This window comes from Hemicordylus capensis, chromosome 12 (genome assembly GCF_027244095.1).
Source record: "Hemicordylus capensis ecotype Gifberg chromosome 12, rHemCap1.1.pri, whole genome shotgun sequence".
In the NCBI taxonomy this organism is placed as follows: Eukaryota; Metazoa; Chordata; class Lepidosauria; order Squamata; family Cordylidae; genus Hemicordylus; species Hemicordylus capensis.
The window spans coordinates 6,968,554-6,985,863 of record NC_069668.1 but is presented as its reverse complement, the minus strand read 5'-3'; the positions used below and the strand labels follow the sequence as shown (position 1 = coordinate 6,985,863).

General features: G+C 51.3%; 1 protein-coding gene across 5 annotated transcripts in view; it reads left to right on the top strand.

Annotated features, from left to right (window-relative positions):
• Positions 1–736: 736 nt before the first annotated feature.
• CUX1 (cut like homeobox 1) overlaps positions 737–17,310 on the top strand; it is a 337,155-nt gene continuing 320,581 nt past the window's right edge. For all 5 annotated transcript variants that reach the window (XR_008311776.1, XM_053274795.1, XM_053274790.1 and 2 more), the window contains exon 1: positions 737–895. Coding sequence is in view for 4 of the 5 variants with exons in the window: in XM_053274795.1 (XP_053130770.1) it covers positions 833–895 (63 nt within the window). In the remaining variant the exon portion in view is untranslated. The remainder of the gene's footprint in view (positions 896–17,310) is intronic.

Sequence of the window (17,310 nt, the reverse complement as noted above, 5' to 3'; positions counted from 1 at the left end):
TGTTAAAAACGTATCCAAGTAGACAAACCGCTTCCCCCCCTATATAGTGGGACCTCTTTCCCTCTCTCCTATCAAAAATGTGTTAAAAATAAACACCCGCGAGAGTATGCGAGTTACTAACGCCTCCATCCGTTCTCCCCCTCCCAATAACTCCTGTTTGCCGAAAATAAACAAAACAAAACAAAACATTCCCCCGCCCCAAGGCAGCGTTGAATAAAGTAGCTCATGAAAGGAGAGCACTAGCCAGGCACTCTCTCCGCTTCCTCCTAAGTACCGCGTTCACAACAGCTGTGGTGGGGACAGGGCGGTGGGGGACTGGGGGTGGAGGGCACACAGGAATGCCGGCTGCGCCCTGCAAGGGATACACGGCGGCATGCCTACAAGCGAGCTGCTTCTTTTCCTCCCTGCCGGGTCGGGTGGCGGCGAGGACGGAAAGACCACCCTCTCGCGCCCGCCCCGCCGCCGGCCAAGGCTGAGCCCAGCCCGCTCCACCTCCCCGCGCCCTCCTGCGGATTCCCGTCGGGGTTTTCGCCGCGCCCCGCCTCTCGCCCGCCCGCTCGCTCGCCGGCCGGCCTCGCTGGCTGGGGCTGCCTCTCGGCGTTTCCCCCCCCCTTTCCTTCCTTCCCCCTCTCTCCTGTGTGTGTCGCTCCCTCCCTCTCTCTTTTTCGCTCTCTGTCCTCCTCCTCCCGCGTGCACACGCTCTCCTCCTGCCCCTCGCTCCCTCCCTCCCAGTGCTCCCCCCTCCCTCCCGCTCTCTCTCCTCGCTCTCTCTCCCCCGCTTGCTCCGCCGCCGCCGCCGCTCGCTCACTCTTCTCTCTCAATATGTCTCAAGATGGCGGACAATGTGGGATCGATGTTTCAATATTGGAAGCACTTTGATTTACAGCAGCTGCAGGTCAGGCTCCGGGGCCCCTCGCCGCGCGCCGTGGGGGCCTCCCACGCCGGGCCCCCAGCCCTCCTGGGGAGCCCCCGACCCCCGCAAGGGGCCCCCCTTCCCCTCTCGGGGGTTGGCGGCGGCGGCTGGGGGGGTCCCCTTCTCCCTCCCCCCGGCTCTCCCCCCCCACCCCGCCCCCTGGTCCCCCCACCCCCTCACCTCCCCCACCCCCTACCCCAGGGGGCTCCCTCTCTCCATCCTCCTCTTCCCCCCCCCGACGGGGCCGGCCCTGCCCGCCTGGCCTCTGGCCGCCTCCCATCGATCAGCGCCGCCACCGCGATCAGAAATTGATCCTCTTTGTTCAATTCATCGATCCCGACAAGATGGCGGCTTGTCCCGGGATGGAGGAGCCGCTTCGCCTCACGCCGAGGCGCCCCCCCCGCCTCAAAGGCCCCCCCCCGCCCCGGTCTCCCCTCCGCGTGTGTTCTCTTTCGGGGCGGGGGGGGACGGGGGCGGGCAGGGAGTCTGCGCGTCCCTTTCGTTCGGCACCTCTGTGGAGGGGGCTTCCTATGGGGTGGTGGGTGGTGGTGAGGATGATGGGGGGGCTCCCTTCCTGGGCCTCTCAGGACTTCACCCCCCCTCAACAAACTCGCCCGTAACACTTTTTCCTGCCCCCCCCTTTCCCCGTCCAAAGTGCGTGTCTTTCTGTGTGGTGGTGGGCTTCCTCTCCTCCTTCTCCTCCTTTCCCTCGCTTAGGTTTTAACCCCCGCGAAGTCATCCCCAATAACACTTTTCTCTCTCTCTGTTTTTCTCTCTCTCCCTTTACACAAGTGCCTGTATATATGGAGGGCTCCTTTCCCTATTCCTTGGTGTTTAACTCCCCCCCCTGCAAAGAAACTCATCCCTAGGAACACATTTTCCCTCTTCCTCCCCCCCTTCAAAGTGTGTGTGTTTATGTGTGTGTCGGTTGCCTCGGCTTCTTTTCCTCTTTATGTTTTTAACACCCCCCCTGCAAAGTCATCCATAACAACAACCCCTCCCCAAGAGTGTATGTATATGTCTGAAGGGTTTCCTTTCCTGTTTGTTCTTCTCCTGTCTTCGTGTTTAACCTCCTTCCCCCAAAGAAAGTAATCCATAACACTTTTATCTCCCCACCAAAAAAGTGTGTGTTGTGTACACACACATACATGGAGGGGTTCCTCTTCTCCTTCCTTGGCTCTTTTATGTTGTAAACCCCCCTCCCCCGAAAGTCATAATAATACTTTTCTCTTTCCCCCACCTCGTATATATATGAAGTGTTTCCTTTTCTGTTTTGCCCCCAACTGCTGGAGGTCTCCCCTTTCCATTTCTTTTAGGGGGGTGGTCCCCTTCTCCCTCCCTCCTCCTCCCCAAAAGAAACTCATCTGTAATACTTTTTTCCGCGGCCCCCACCTCAAAGTGTGTGTTTGTGGATGGAGGGTTTCTCCTTTTTCTCTCATATTTTAACCTCCGGAGTAATCTATAATAATATTCTCCCACCCCTCAAAAGAGTGTGTGTGTATATATGTGAATGTATGTTTTCCTCTCTTTATCTTGTAACTCCCAAATACATCTATAATGGCCTTTTTCTCCCCCCTTAAGGTATCAATATGGAAGGTTTCCTTTCCTGTATGTTCTTTTCTCTCTTTGTTTAGCTTCTCCCCACTCCGAAAAAAATCTTATCCATAACAACACTTTCTTCTCCCTGTTTAAAAGTGTGTATATGTATGTCAGGTTTCCTCACTTGTTTGTTTTCCTTGTCTGTATGTTTTAATCACCCACCCCCAGTCATCGATAATGTTCTCCCCCCTTCAAAGATAGTCTATATGTGTTTATGGAGAGTTTCCATCCCTATAGGTTTTTTCTCTTAGCGTTACATTTCCCATCATTAATAATCACACTTCCCCCCCGCCCTTGTCCCTTAAGAGTCCCTGTATATATGTCTGGCTTCCTCTCCTGTTTCTTATTTTCTCTCTCATTTATTGTTAAATAAATTATTGTTGTTGTTTAACCTTCTTCCTTCAGAAGTCCTCCATAATACTGTTTCTTTTCCCAGCTTAAGAGTCAGTGTGTGTGTGTACATGTATGGATTTCCTCTCTTGTTTCTTCTTTTTCTCCCCCTCTTAAAAGTGTGTGTGTCTGTATTGGGGGGCGCCCACTTCTTTAAACAGACCCCCGGTTTTATGAAGACGTAGGGGGAACAGTGTAAACAAAAATAAGTCTGAACTTGTACCCAAAAACATTTCCCTCCCTCTTTAATCAGCCCACCAAATTTACTAGAAGCCACGGAGAAAATAAATGTCTGGGGTTTGTGTCCTTTTCTCTCTCCCCCCCGAAACCCAGCCCCAATAACATTTCCCACCTCTTTGAGCAGTGTTCTAGTTTTGTGCAGAGGGGAAGTATATGGGGGGGGGAAACAAAATCTGGGGCTCATCTCTCTCCCCCCCCCATATCAGAAACAGTCTCCCCACGCCACAACTCCCTTCTAACAGCTCCCAACTTTATTAAGGGGATGAAAAGGGGAGAGAAGTGAGCTGACGTATGTCAGTTTCTTTCCTTTTTGTGTCTGTCTCTCTTTACAGTTGCAACTCCATAAAAAGATGCACCTTCCAAGAGCCCCAATTTTGCGACAAGATAATAGGGGGAAGACAGACCCCCACATTGTGTGTGTGTGTGTTTCCTGTGTATCCCCTCTTTCGCCTGGATCTTTCCGCCCTCCCTGCAAACGCTTCTACTTAAGTCACCCAGTTTTATGGCGTGAAAGGGAAATGTTAAAGCTTGCGGGGTGCGCGCAAGTGTGTGTGTGTCTTTTCCATTCTGCCCCAGTAAGTTTCTGCTTCTGTTCTTAATTTCTTGGCTTACCCCATCTCACCCCAAACACACTCAATCTGACACTCATGAGGAACTTTGTGGGGACCACCTTACCCACCTCCATTTAAAGTCAGTGGTGGTGGGGGGGTAGGGGAAGCTGGTTTGAAAATCTCTCCTTCCCTGTCTATATTTCTCTCCCCGTCCCCCATCTTGTATCAGCAGCTCTGACTTGGGGGGTTCTGGGGAGTTGCTGAGGTGGAAAGCCCTGTTTCTCTCTCACCCCCTTTGAAATAATTGACACCTAACTACAGACCTTTCCTTCCCCTTCTCCCCCCCCCCCGACAGTATTTAGGTTGGTATGTGTGATTGGAAATGGGTCTGTGTTAATTAGCAGTGAATTTAGCTCCTCTGTTTGTACTTATTGTTTATTGTTGGAATGTTTTAGGAGTGGTTGTGGATAGACCAGTCCGTCTTATCTCTCCCCCCCCCCAACCGCTTCCTTAATATTTTATGGGACTCCATGGTTTCTTGCTTCTCCGTTTCCCTTCTGAGCAGAGAAAAACCAAACCAGAGTCTTTGGGTCTGGGGAGCCCATGGCCAGAGGCCTCCTTTTCACTCCCCCACCTGGAAACCAGTCTTGAAAAGAAAAAGCAGGGGTGTATAAGTCTTGCTGATAGGAAAATGTTGTGTTCCCCTCATTACTCCCCCCGCCCCCCAAAAAATTGGGGAAGTCCTTTTTCTTATTCAGCCTGTCCCCCCTGCCCCCTGGCATTAAACAGATTTCCTAAGATGGGGGTGGGAAGTGAATTCATTTTGATTCCATGTATGGTGCCCTCATGGTGTGTTTGTGGTGGGGTGAGAGCGCACAAGGTCAGGGGAGGACTTGTTTAATCCTGTCAGTTTGTCAGGAGACTCCCCCCCCCCCCGCTTGCTTCCTCTTGGGCAAGGGGATTCCATAGCTGAGATGAAAAAGACCCTGCTCTCTCCATTGTTGCCCCCCACCCTGAAGAAAGCCCTCATGTTCTTTAGCAGGTGGGTTAGGTTCAGGCTGCCAGACAGTGAACACCGCCGTCCCATGTTTACTCCAGAGTAATGAGCTCAGATTTCTTCTATTCCTTTGAGAGGCACAGTTCCTGCTCCCTCTTCACGGAGGTGGTGGGGTTTTGAATGTGTGGCGACCCACAGGTACGACCCCACCACCATCCTGGAGGAGGAGGAAGAAGAGAAATGGGTGTTTGGGGGTTCACCTCTCCCCACTTGATAGCCAAGAGTCCTAAAACGGATCTGGGGTATGTTTGCTATGATCTTATGTCTTCCTTCTTGGCCATCATTGAGGGAGGTCCCATAAACTTTTCAGCTGAGCCCTTTGTGTTCTCGAGAGTGTGTGTAGGAAGACAACTCTCAGAGGTGTCTTCCCATTCCCCTCAGAGCCAGGATGTGCCTGCGTCTGAGGTTGTGCATCAGGCGAATGCCTTTCCTCGCACATCGGTCGCCCCATCCCACTTCTTGGTGGGGGACTTGTGTCCCCACTGACACTTCCTTTCACAACTTGGAGAAAGGGGTTTCCTTCCCCCGCTGTCCCATATGGGGCAGGGTCTGCTCCACCCCTTGCTCTCCAGTGCTGTGTGTGTCAGGGTCAGGGTCAGTGTCAAGGCAGATTTCCCCTAAGCCTTTGGGTCCCTCTTCTGCTTGCATCCTCTTCTTCCCCTTCCCTGTGGATTTGAACCTGTGCACACCTGTGTGTGGGGATGCCTGGGCCTGAGAAATGGGGCTGGGAGGGAGTCCTGTTGTGGACGAACACAATAATTCTGGTGGCACTGTAGACACGTTTGACTTTCAGGAGGTTTGTGTTGCAGAGACGCCCGGTTTTGGGTGTTGGCGTACACCAAGTGCCTGTCTGTCTTACTGACTCTGCCCCTGGGTTCTCCTAGGGATGTGTCCAGGTTTGTTTATGTGGGGTGCAGAGAGTTCCTGGGGGCTTTCTAACCACTTACAGAGACCCACGAGTTGCCCTGCCTCTGAATGTGCTGGTGGCCTTTCTCTGCCTGCTATCATGCACAGAATTTAGATGTGGGAAGACAGGGTAGGCACAGCCGGCCTATTTCCTCCATGCCTTTGTGTGTGTGCATGCCTCTGTGTGTGTGTGTGTAACGCTCATGGTGTTGGTGTTGGGGAGGCCATTTCCATAACAATGCCCAGACTCTGTTCCACATCCCCTTCCGCCTGGGGACTTTCTCAATGTGCTGATGTGTGTTTCTCCCCCACCCTTTCCTTATGTGCACTTCGTGCTTAGAAGTCATATTCATATCCGTTGCTGGTGGTGGGGGTGGTGGTGAAGAGGGAGGGAGGGAATGTACAGGCTTAAACATTGCTCGCCTTGTCTGGGTGTGTGTTTCCCAGATGAGATTGCAGATGAGCTGCTTAATAAAACAGCTCAGGGGTGTGTGTGTATATGTCTGTGCATGTAAATAACAATGAATGGCAGAGAGGAAGGGCGCCATTAATCGGAGCTTTCCCTGTTGATCAATGCCCTGGCAGTATGGATTGGTTGGTCCCGGGCAGGAAAATGGTGTCCACCCTCTTCAAATGCCTGGCATGTAAATTAATTTTTCGAAAAAGCCGGTCTGTGCCTCTCCCTTCCCCCCTCCCCAGCCGTGCTGAGTAGTCTGCTCAGCCAATGCCCGGTGTCAGCCGTCGAAGTAATGCGGGCATAGATGTTCGGCTGCGTAGCTGAAGTGGAGTTAAAGGTGAGGGGTGTGTGCGTGTGCGGCGTGCACTGGCATTGTGGACTGACTTGTGAATTGGAGTGTTGGTTCCTGTGAGAAGGCCTGGTGGAGATGGGAAAGGCTTCCGTTGGATGGTTGCAGAGGGTTGAGGCTTGTGCCGAAGAATTGGGGGTCGCCCATTTGAAAAGCACTGGGGCAGGGCAGGGGCGCAGGTTTTGTGTGTGTGTGCCAGAGAGAGAGAGAGAGAGATGTAAGGTACCTTGCAATTGCTACCCGTTGTCTGGGAGAAGGGGCGAGAGCTCCCTGATTTTGAGGAGAGTGTGTGTGTGGTGGGGGAGAGTCCCATAGACCCCTCTGCTCCTTGTTCCCTTTCAGGTTTTTGTGTGGTGTTTTTGTTTTAAAGGTTTTGGATTAAGGTAGACTTGGCTGAACTTTCTGTACTTGAAAAGGTTCTTAAGAGTGACCCAGAATACCTACAGGGATTCAGGAAATGAGCTCCAGATGCAGGATTGTAAAAAATAAAATGGATTAGATTAAGATGTAGTTAAACATGGTCTGACAACTTTAATTGTAGCTGAGTTCACTCTTGCCTGTGTGTGTCTTGTAATTGTGCAGCATGGAAAACTTTGCACATCCTGAGAGAATTATCTCCAACTGCTTTGTTTGCTACTGCCGAGGTCTTTACAGAAGAAAGTTTTTTTGTGGCGGGGAGAGGAATAAAAGTTTGGATTGTTCTTTATTGATTAAAACTGATCATTCCAAAGTGTAAACGTATGTAAATTTAAATTCTAGAATAGAAAAGAATGCAGCCAAATGGCAGTTTGATAAATTGTTTTTGTTCTTGCTTTGTAAAAATAGCTCAACTTAATTCCTGTGCCTACTGTAAAACTTGGTTTGACACATTTATGTAAACTTCACTCTTGTTTTTGTCAAACTAAATGTGACCTTGTTCTCAGTAGTGCTGGATAACTTGTGGAAACCTTCTGGCGATATTGGCGAGAGTTCTGTTTGATTATTAAATTTCCTTGCAAAATGTTTGATATTTCTCTGTCTTTGTGCTTTGTGTATCCAGGCAGTGCGCTAATTGGCAGTCTTGCTGGGAAGGTGGGAGTCAACTGTTCGCCTACCCATAGAGAAGTCAAAGAGGGTTTATAATACAAATGCGCAATGCAGATGTAATTGCCACTCTCGACACAAATATTGGTCAGAGTAAGAAGGAACCATGGTTTCTGACCACTCCGTGAATGAACCTGTGAGAGCTGCGTGCTTGCACACTCAGCCTCTCCTGTGCACAGGAAGAGAAGAGCAAAAGCTTTGACTTCTGCTTTGAAGTAAACCAAAGTCATGGAACATGGATTGCTTCTGAACCCAGAAACTGTGGTTTAATTTCAGACCACAGCTAGGAAACAAACCAGGACCTGTAACCATGGTCTGCTTCTGGTTTGGATTTCCCCTAGCTTAATAATTCTGTCAGGACCTTAAGTGGCGCAGCGGGGAAATGCTTGACTAATGAGCAGAAGGTTTCTGGTTCGAATCCCCGCTGGTATGTTTCCCAGACTATGGTAAACACCTCTATTGGACAGTAGTGATATAGGAAGGTGCTGAAAGGCATCAGCTCATTCTGCACAAGAGGAGGCAGTGGTCAACCCTCCTGTATTCTACCCAAGACAACCACAGGGCTCTGTGGGCGCCAGGAGCTGATGGCACACTTTACCTTTAATAGTTTTGTCGCCCACCAATCGGCCTTCTGGCATGGGGCTGTAGCTCAGTGGTAAAGTCCCTGGTTTGCATGCAGAAGGCTCCCTGTTCAACCCCTGGCAGCATATCTAGGTAGGGCTGGGGAAAACTCCTACCTGAAACCTTGGAGAGCTGCTGCCAGTCAGTGCAGAGCTTAGGTGGACTCATGGTCTGACTTGGTATAAGTCAGCTTCCGATGTTCCACAGCCTTGCTTTTTTTTAAGGAGAGGAGGTTGCTGCTTCTAGGTATACCTCTTTCCTCACTCCTTGCCTTGGGTGTTTTCCCCTGCTCCTTCCACCACAGCTGTAGGAAAAAGACTTTTCTGCTTGCTGAAGAAACGACGAGGCAGTGGCTTTCTCCTTGCCAGGGGCCTGGGACAAGGAGATATCTGGAACAGGAGGGGCTTCTTAGCTGAAGGTACCTGCTGTGATAACCATTATAGATGTACGGAGACCGTTGCACATTTGGGGCCTCATCGACACATAAACCTTACTTGGCAGATTCCTACTCAGGGTCGCCCCACAGAAATAAGTCTTAGTTATCATTTAAGTGGCTGGACTTCTTGCGCTGTTGGATTTCTGTTTATGGGCTGCCCAAGGGGAGAAACCATATCTGGTTGGGACTGGCAGTTGGGGTTATCGGGAGTTACGTCAATGGCTTCCTGCAGCTGGAATTCTTAGGGTTGTGGTAGGCAGGACATAGGGCGGCAGTGGCACCCTGCCACGCATTTCCTGCCCCATTTGGGGACGACGGTGGTGCAGTTTATAAGTAACCGGCTGCCAGTTGTGCTCCGGAAGGCCCTAGCGGGAGGCCCTAGCGGGAGTTTGAAACATAACTGTGAGAGCGTATCAGTTCCCATGTTGCCTTGCTGCCTCCTCTTCCTTTCCCTGGGGCAATCTACTGGGAGCTCAGATTTCCCCCACCCCTGCTGTAGCTGGGAGAGAAGCGCTTAAGACAGGTAGGCAGGCTGCTCGTTGGTCACTGGGCCCTTCAGATACCTGACAGCGAGAGGCAGGTTTGCTGCAGCTCCGGCTTCTCTCGCATCATAATATACAGCTCCAGGCTGCTCCGGCCTACACTTGAGATCTTATCAGTGTTAATGTTTAAAAAGCCAAGAGTGTGGGATTGACACATCCTGGTTGGCGGGATAGAAGTGGCGGTGATAGAAGGGCAGGGCGGGCAGGGCAGGCCAGGCCAGGCAGGCCCGGCTGGGGCTATGAAGTGGCAAAGGCTTACTCACAGGGTGGCTCTCCTGGAGCAGCACATCTCAGAAGCTCGGGCTCCTCTGGGATGTTGGCTCTACCGGAGCGGAGCACACGGGCCCTCGAATTCAGCAGCAAAGGCTGCATCCAACATAAACACTTTGGGAAGTTGAGACCTCTCCTTGTTATGCCATGAGCAGCTTCGGCTCTCTTTCCTCCTGAATCGGCTTCGCCAAGCCCTATGCGAGTTGTGGCCTACCTGGTAGGGACATAGGGAGCTGCCTTCTACCAAGTCAGCTCATGGGCCCATCTAGTTTAGGGTTGTCCACACTGAAAGGCTCGGTGGTCGCCAGGACCGAGTCGCCAGGTCGACTCAGCAGCACACTTCACACTGACTCGTAGCAGTTTCTCCAAGGTTATAGGCAGGAGTCTTTCCCAGCCCTACCCGGAGATGCTGCCAGGGATGGGACCTGAGACCTGCCTGCAAGGCAGATGCTCTTCTACTGAGCTTCAGCCCCCATCCTTGACCTAAGTTTCATATGAAGCTGCCTTCTACCGTGTCAGACTATGGGGTCCCTCTAACTCAGAATTGTCTCCACCAGGCCTGATCAACTTCACCCCCCCGCTGTTGGATTCTGGGAGTTGTAGGCTAACATCTGCAGGAGGGCCGAAATTGAGCGGGCACTGTCTGGTAGTGGCTCTCCAGGGTTTCAGGCAGGAGATTCTCCCAGCCAACATGCAAGCAGACGCTCTGCCACTGAGCTACGGCCCCATCTCCGAAGAGGTATATCTTGCAGCGCTTGCATGTCGTCTCCCATCCAAATGCAAACCAAGGTGGACCCTGCTTAGCAAAGGGGAGAATACATGCTGCCACAAAACCAGCTCTCCTCCCCAGGGTGTGTGCTCCCTGCCTCGTTTTTCCTGTTCCAAGCAGGCAGAAGCGATGAGAGGCTGATTAATCATTCCCCCCACCCCACCACAGTGAATTATCATACGTCGCTTGAGGGCTGCCTGTGTGGCTCCATGGATCACCGGTTATGTGGGCTTGGGTTCATCCCAGTCCGGGATATTCCATAGGGAAGCAGCCATTGATTCAAGACTGTCCTCCTCTCTGTCTGTTTCCCTTTTGGTTCCCTGGCTGTCTCCCCACTGCACATGCATGTGTGCCCCCTCTACCACACGCCTACCTACCAAGCACTTGGTAAAGGCAGCTGCCTTGCCCTGGACACGGATGCCTAATTCACTTTATGAACTTGGACTGGGTGTCCCATGCTTGCGTGTAGAAGGTCCCAAGCTCCCCCTCTGGCCTCTCCAGCTAGGGCTGGGAGAATCTCCTTCCTGCAGCCCAGGAGAAGCCGCTGCCGGTCTGTGCAGACCATACTCTGCTAGATGGACCAAGGGTCTGACTCGGTATAAGGCAGCTTCCTATCTCCATATTTAAGGAGAATGCTGGGCTGCATAAGGGCCGGAGCTCAGTGGGAGAGGTCTTGCTTTGTGGACAGAGGGTCCCAGGCTCAATCTCTGGGGGCGGAGGGGTGTGTGTGTGTGTGTGTGTGTGTGTGTGTGTGTGTGTGTGTGTGTGTGTGTAAAGGTGCCCAGCTTGAAACCCTGGAGAGGCTTTGGCAGTCGGTGAGTAGAGAGTTCTGATCAAGATGGGCCAGAGCAAGGCCTCTTCTGATGCCTACGCTCTCCTCTTTGTGCAGAGATGGTGGTCTAGAGCAGGGATTCTCAAAGTTGGGTCCCCAGATGTTATCGGACTTCAACTCCCATAACCCCCAGCCCCAGTGGCCTTTGGTTGGGGATTATGGGAGTTGAAGTCCAAGAACATCTGGGGACCCAACGTTGAGAATCCCTGGTCCAGAGTGTACTCCGAAACTATGTGTATAGACCAGGTTCTCTCTGTCTCGGCTTTGTGGCCCAGCGTGGCTTAGCGATTAGCATGCTGGACTGGGACTCGGGTTCAAATCCCCACTCAGCCCTAAAAAGTTCAGTCACATGCTGTCTCTCAGCCGAAGCCACCTCACAGGCTGGTTGTATAGATTAAAAAAAAGGGGTGAGGGAGAATGGTGTCCACCAGGGCTGCAATTGGGTCCACAATGTGGGCGCTCACAGATGTAGGACTCCAACTCCCATCATCTCTGACTATGGGCCACTGGCTGGGGATGATGGGAGTTGTAGTCAGACAATAGCTGGAGGGCTGAAGTTGTGCAGCCCTCACACACACAGTTCTGCACACTTTGGAGGACGGTGGAAGGAAATGTTAATAATCTGGATGTCACACCATTAGAAATTTGGGTTTGGCTCTGGCTCACCAGTATTTTATTTTTTTTAACCTCTCCAGTTCTGGTTCAGAGAATAACTTTAATTAGTGGTTCTGCAACCAATTCAGATGTTCTGAACTAGTTTAGACATTTCCTTCATGTAAGCCACCTCATGGTGCAGCAGGGAAGTAACTTGCTTAGCGAACAAGAGGTTGCTGCTTCGAATCCCTGCTGGTCTGTTTCCCAGACTATGGGAAACCCGGGCAGCAGCATTATCGGAAGGTACTGAAAGGCATCATCTCGCACTGGTCAACCCCTTGCATACTCTACCAAAGGAAACCACAGGGCTCTGTGATTGCCAGGAGTCAACACTGACTCAGCGGCACAACTTTGTTTATTTATGAAACGAATGTCCAGTTCTCTTAGGTGCATAAAACAAATACAATGATAACTGTGTAATTTAAAAACATTTTTTTTTTTGGTAAACTGTTTTACATTATGGCAAGGTGTTTTACAAACAGTGGGCCGCAGGACAAAACCCAGGGAGACACAATATTTATCATGAAACTTCAAGCTCGGGGACTGAACTAGTTGGCACTCTTTAGGGCAGGGCTGAGCAACTCTGGCCCTCCAGCAGCTGTCAAACTACAACTCCCATCATCCCTGACTACTGGCTGCTGTGGCTGGGGGTGATGTAGGGAAAAGGAAACAGCGGGAGGGCCCAAGTTGTGCATCCCTGGTTGTGGGTTCAGTTCAGGTTTGAGGCAACCAAACACTTTGGGTTGGGTTTGGCTTTCCCCTGGTGCAGCGGCCTAGGAAACTCTGCTTCGCAGTCTTTCCCTCCTCGCCTGAATGCTTGCCTATAAATGGACTCTTATCTGGGCATCTGTTACCCTGCTTAAAATTTGAATTGCGTCCTTGACTGGAAACAGAACCGTAGCTTCTGTGGAGCATGGTAGTTAATGGAGCAGGGCGTGTGTGTCGAGCAGTACAGAATCAGTTGTTGCTTGCTCAGGAGGTCTGGTGGTGCTAGGGATGGACCCTTTGTAGGACTGTGGGTGTGGGCTTCCTCTTCGCAATGAGCAATAACCGAGAGAGGACAGAATTCTGCCTAGAGGCATGAGTTTTGGACGGTATAAAAACATGTTAAATAAATCAAATAAATAAATAAAAATAGTTAACACGTTCTCTCTTTGGCACTTGCTAGCTAATAAAAGCAGAGACCTGTTGGACCGTAAACAGTCAGAACTGGTCTCTGCTTTGCCCAGACTCTTTGACACGAGGAAAATACTAGTCGCTGTCATGCTGGGGTGTGTGCAGAAAGGAGTGTGTATGTTTCTTTCTCGGTAAGAAATCCTTTCTCTTTGGAGATCTGCTTGCTGAAAGCAAGAAGGAGAGGCCTTCATTGTCGCATCCACCTTTCAGTGTGGAGGGAGACAGAATGAAAATACGCAAAGACCAAACTTGACATGCAGGAGAAAATCTTGTGTACTTAAAAGTCCACCCCCACCCCCCACCAAGAAGCTGAAATTAAAAGAGGAAGGCCTCCCTTTACATATGAATTATGGGCCTTCCTCTTCGTTTGGAAATCGGAGCTGATTGGTGAGCAGCGGCCAGCTCCACCAGAGGACAATTGTGCTTTCTAAATTAGGTACTGGAACGCCGGTGACCCGCGAACCGGTTGCCAAATCATCTATATATATAATTCTCCTGGGTGTGCCTTTAGAACATGCGTCCCGGCAGCCCAGCTGAATAGCTGGGCTGCGGGGGCGCCTGATTGTCCTGGCGCACCCAGGAGAATTGGCTGGCTGGGCGGCTGCGGAGGCAAGGCGGCGGCGGTGCGGGCTAGGCTGTGGTGGTGGTGGGCCAGGCTGCGGCGCGGGCCAGGCTGCGGCGGGCCCCAGCCTGGCCGCAGATGTGAGGCAGTGGGGGTGGCCCGGTGGTGGTGGTGCGGCAGGGCGGGGGCAGCCTGGCCTGGCAGCACGGTGGTGGTGACGGCGGGCCCGGCCGCGGCGGGGGGACTCGGCCTGGCCGCGGAGGTGGCACCCAGGAGACCCGTGGAGGCGACTGCGGAGGCGGCCCGACCGCTGTGGTTGCGGCAGCTGCAGAGGCGGCGGCAGGCCGCGGAGGCAAGGAGGCAGCGGGCCTGGCTGCTGAGGCGAGGCAAGGCAGGCCCGGCTGCAGCAGCAGCACCTCGGCCGCCACGGCGGCGCTCTTATCCGTCAGCCTGGGCCCGGCCAGAGACTGGGGCAGGTGTGGTGGGGGGAGAGGTAGCTGGCCCCAAAGAGCACACAGATGCTCTGTGTGGGGGTCGGCTAGTCTTTAATCACAGCTGAAGGGGAGCTAGTCATTGGATTAATAATAAACTTTGTAGTACAGGCCGGACCTTGGAGGCTCTCGCATGCCATGGCAATGATGAGTGTTTAAATTCCTCGAAGGACAGTTAAAGTGCTGGGCCAAGGCGCCCAAGAATGTGTCCCAGCTCTGGGTTTTGCTGCCGTTAGGGCAAAACTGCAGCCAGCTCCATGGAATCTGCCCAGAAGCATTTGCATAAGGAGCTGCTTGATATGGAGTCAGACCATTGGTCCACCCAGCTCTGTGTTGTCCACACCAGGGGTTCTCAACGTTGGGTCCCCAGATGTTTTTGGACTTCAGCTCCCATAATCCCCAGGCCCAGTGGCCTTTGGTTGGGGATTATGGAAGCTGAAGTCCAATAACATCTGGGGACCCAACGTGGAGAATCCCTGGTCTACACTGATGGGCAGAAGCTCTCCCAGGCTTCAGGCAGGAGCCCATGCCAGCAGCTACATTGCATGCAGAAGGTCCCCGGTCCAATCCGGGGATTCGACTGGGGACCTTCTGCATGCAAAGTAGCTGCTCTAGCAAAGAGCTATGGCTGCCCCGTCCTCTGGCTTCTGTCTGGCTGTAGCTGAGTAGTGGGTAAGAGTAATATATAGAAACAGCCCTTTGGATCTTCCAGAATGCCTAGAATAGTGGTGTTCATTGTGGGCCAGTGGCGGCCTCCATCACCCCTAAGTGTAGCTCCCCTGACCAGTTGTTTGTTTGTTGGGCTCATGGGGAGCTTCAGCACCATGCAGAGATGGCCCTTTTCGTCCTGCAGTGCTGTGCTTAGCCAGCATGGGGTGTGGGTGGGCGGCTTTAAGGGGAACGGGACCCTCTTTTGCCCTGCCTATCTTGGAAGGCGTGCATGGAGTGTAGCCATTTCCTCCTAGAGCTCTTAAGAGAGGGGCTCCATCTGTCTTCCAGGGCCTTCCCGGCACTGAGAAAAGCACAGCACTGTGTGGAGACAGCACCGTGGGAAATGGCTCAGGTATTCAAGGTTTTTCCCCAAAGTGGCCCCTGCTTGAAGAATAATGAAGATCATTGGCCTGGAATCTTTTCAGGCTAAGACTGTATACGACATGCCTTGGGATGCACTTAAGTCTCTTTGTGTGTCCCCCGCCCCCATCTACCCTCACATGATACGGTTTCCTGATAGCTTTTGGATGGCTGTTGCAGCATGGAAGCTGGCCCACTCCTTGGCTTTGCCTTTGTGAAGACTTGGGGCCTTATTTGAATAGAGGTCCTTCTCTACACTAGCTGGCCACTAGCTGCGATCCTTGTGTTCAGGGCTTGTGCAAACCAGAGTTTGTCAGAGATGGAAAGCTGATCATTTGAAAAATGATCAAATCAACAGGCAATAGATTATGCCCCATACATGAGGTGAAGATCCGGTTGGCGGGAACTAGAGAGAGGTCCTTTTTGGTTGTGGCCCCTCAGCTTTGAATGTGCTCCTAGAACAACTCCTTCTCTCAGGGCCTTAAAATGTTTTTGGTTTTTTTGGATGACTTATTTTTTTAGAGAGGTATTTTAACATTTAGCTGCAGCTTATATCTGGCGGGTTTTTAATGTGTTAACCTTAACCCGTAACTTTGCATTTGGTTTCAGCTGAGGACTGTTTTAGTTTCTATTAGCTTTATATTGTTTTTTTATAGTGCATTTGTTTTATTGATCTTGTGAGCTGCCCTGAGCAGTAGTTTACTGGAGGGGTGGGATATAAATATTTTAAATAAATAAATGAAGAGGGAGCAAGCAAACATGGGAGGTGATTTAGCAATACGTGAATGAGTTTGTGTGTGCTCCCCCCCGCCCCCAATTTCCTCTTGCACGCAGGAGGAGGAGAGTGACAGATCTTGCTTTTCCATTTTATTTTAACAAACCAGAATCCCATGTTGATATACGACCCCGGGGAACTGTGGTTCGATAACTGACTAGTAGACAGTAAGAACAAGCCAGGATTGCCAACCACCGTTAGACCTTAATTTGATACCTCGGCTCGTTTTTATTCTCTAGCTAGCTAATGAATCACAGCTCCCCAAGTTCATATGCGACACGAAACTGTGGCTTGTTAAAAAAAACCAACAGCAGCAGCACAAGCTGGCATTGCACGCTGGAGAAGAGGAGAGTATGTGTGAACCGTCAGCCACTTTATTCTCATTCAGAAAACCAAGATTAGCCTGGCATCTCAGTTGGGCCACTGACTTGAAGTGATGTACGTGTCTTTGTTTCTTCCTTGCATTTAAAAGAAATTACTTCCTTGCATTTAAAAGAAATTAATACTCTCAGCGGTAAACAAGCTTAATGGGAGAGCTTTATGGGATTGGCCATAGAGTTGGAGACATCTGGTGCACAGCAACGTTGGCCCTGGTTCACACAACCGTTTTTACTGTAAGCACTCGGGTGTGCTTGTTTTTTCATCTGGCGTATATGCCAGAAGCTGCTGTATTTAATGGGGGACTAAGTGGAGAAGGTTGCAGCTAGCAAAAGCTAGTTGGTTGGGAAATGGATCAGTTCATCAGAGAAGGCAGGAGTCAAATGCCAGAGAAGTAGGTAGAGAATACTGCCAAATCCGATAAATGAGATGTTTGAAGTTGACAAGAAAGCAGAATAGCAGCCTGATGGCTTTACCTGTGCAGTGAAAAAGCATCTTAACTTATGAAAATGCAAAATGAGTCTTTGTTGTGCCTAAAATAATTTTTTTCCATTTGTGCAGTTTATGCTGTTTGACTATGATCTCGAGTCGAACAAGGAGGGGCACTTCTTCTGTGTAGACTTAAACTGGTTTAATTGTCATTCCTCTCTACAGGGAATCCCGAGAAACCAGATCTATGAATTGGTGTTAGGTGTTTGTAAATGCATTTATGTCGCCCATTTTTTTTCCTGGCCAAATGAGGGTGGGGCCATAGTTCAGTGGTAGAGCATCTGTTTTTCAGAAGATTCCAGGTCCACTGCCTGGCAGCATCTTAAGGTATGGCAGAGAGAGACTTGGAGAGCCGCTGCCAGTCTGGGTAGACAGTCCTGAGATGGACGGACTAAGGGTGTGACTCAGTAGGCAGCTTCCTGTATTCCTGATTGTGTCTCCCACAGCAGCTACCATCAGTTTACAAAAATCTGGCCCCATGAGAGTGGGGGGTGGGTGGGCACTGCACAGAAACCAAGCATGCCACAGGCCTTCCCTTCAGGCTTACAGATGTTTAAAGAAGAAAAAAGACAGGCCACACTAGGGCAGGGGATTGGAGGGAGATCGGCTTGACAAGGCCAGCATGAAGGTTGAAGGCTAGGAAGGCATGTGGAGCCAGGTGGGGCCAGGCTTCCTAGGGGCCTAGCTGGTGGTCTTGCT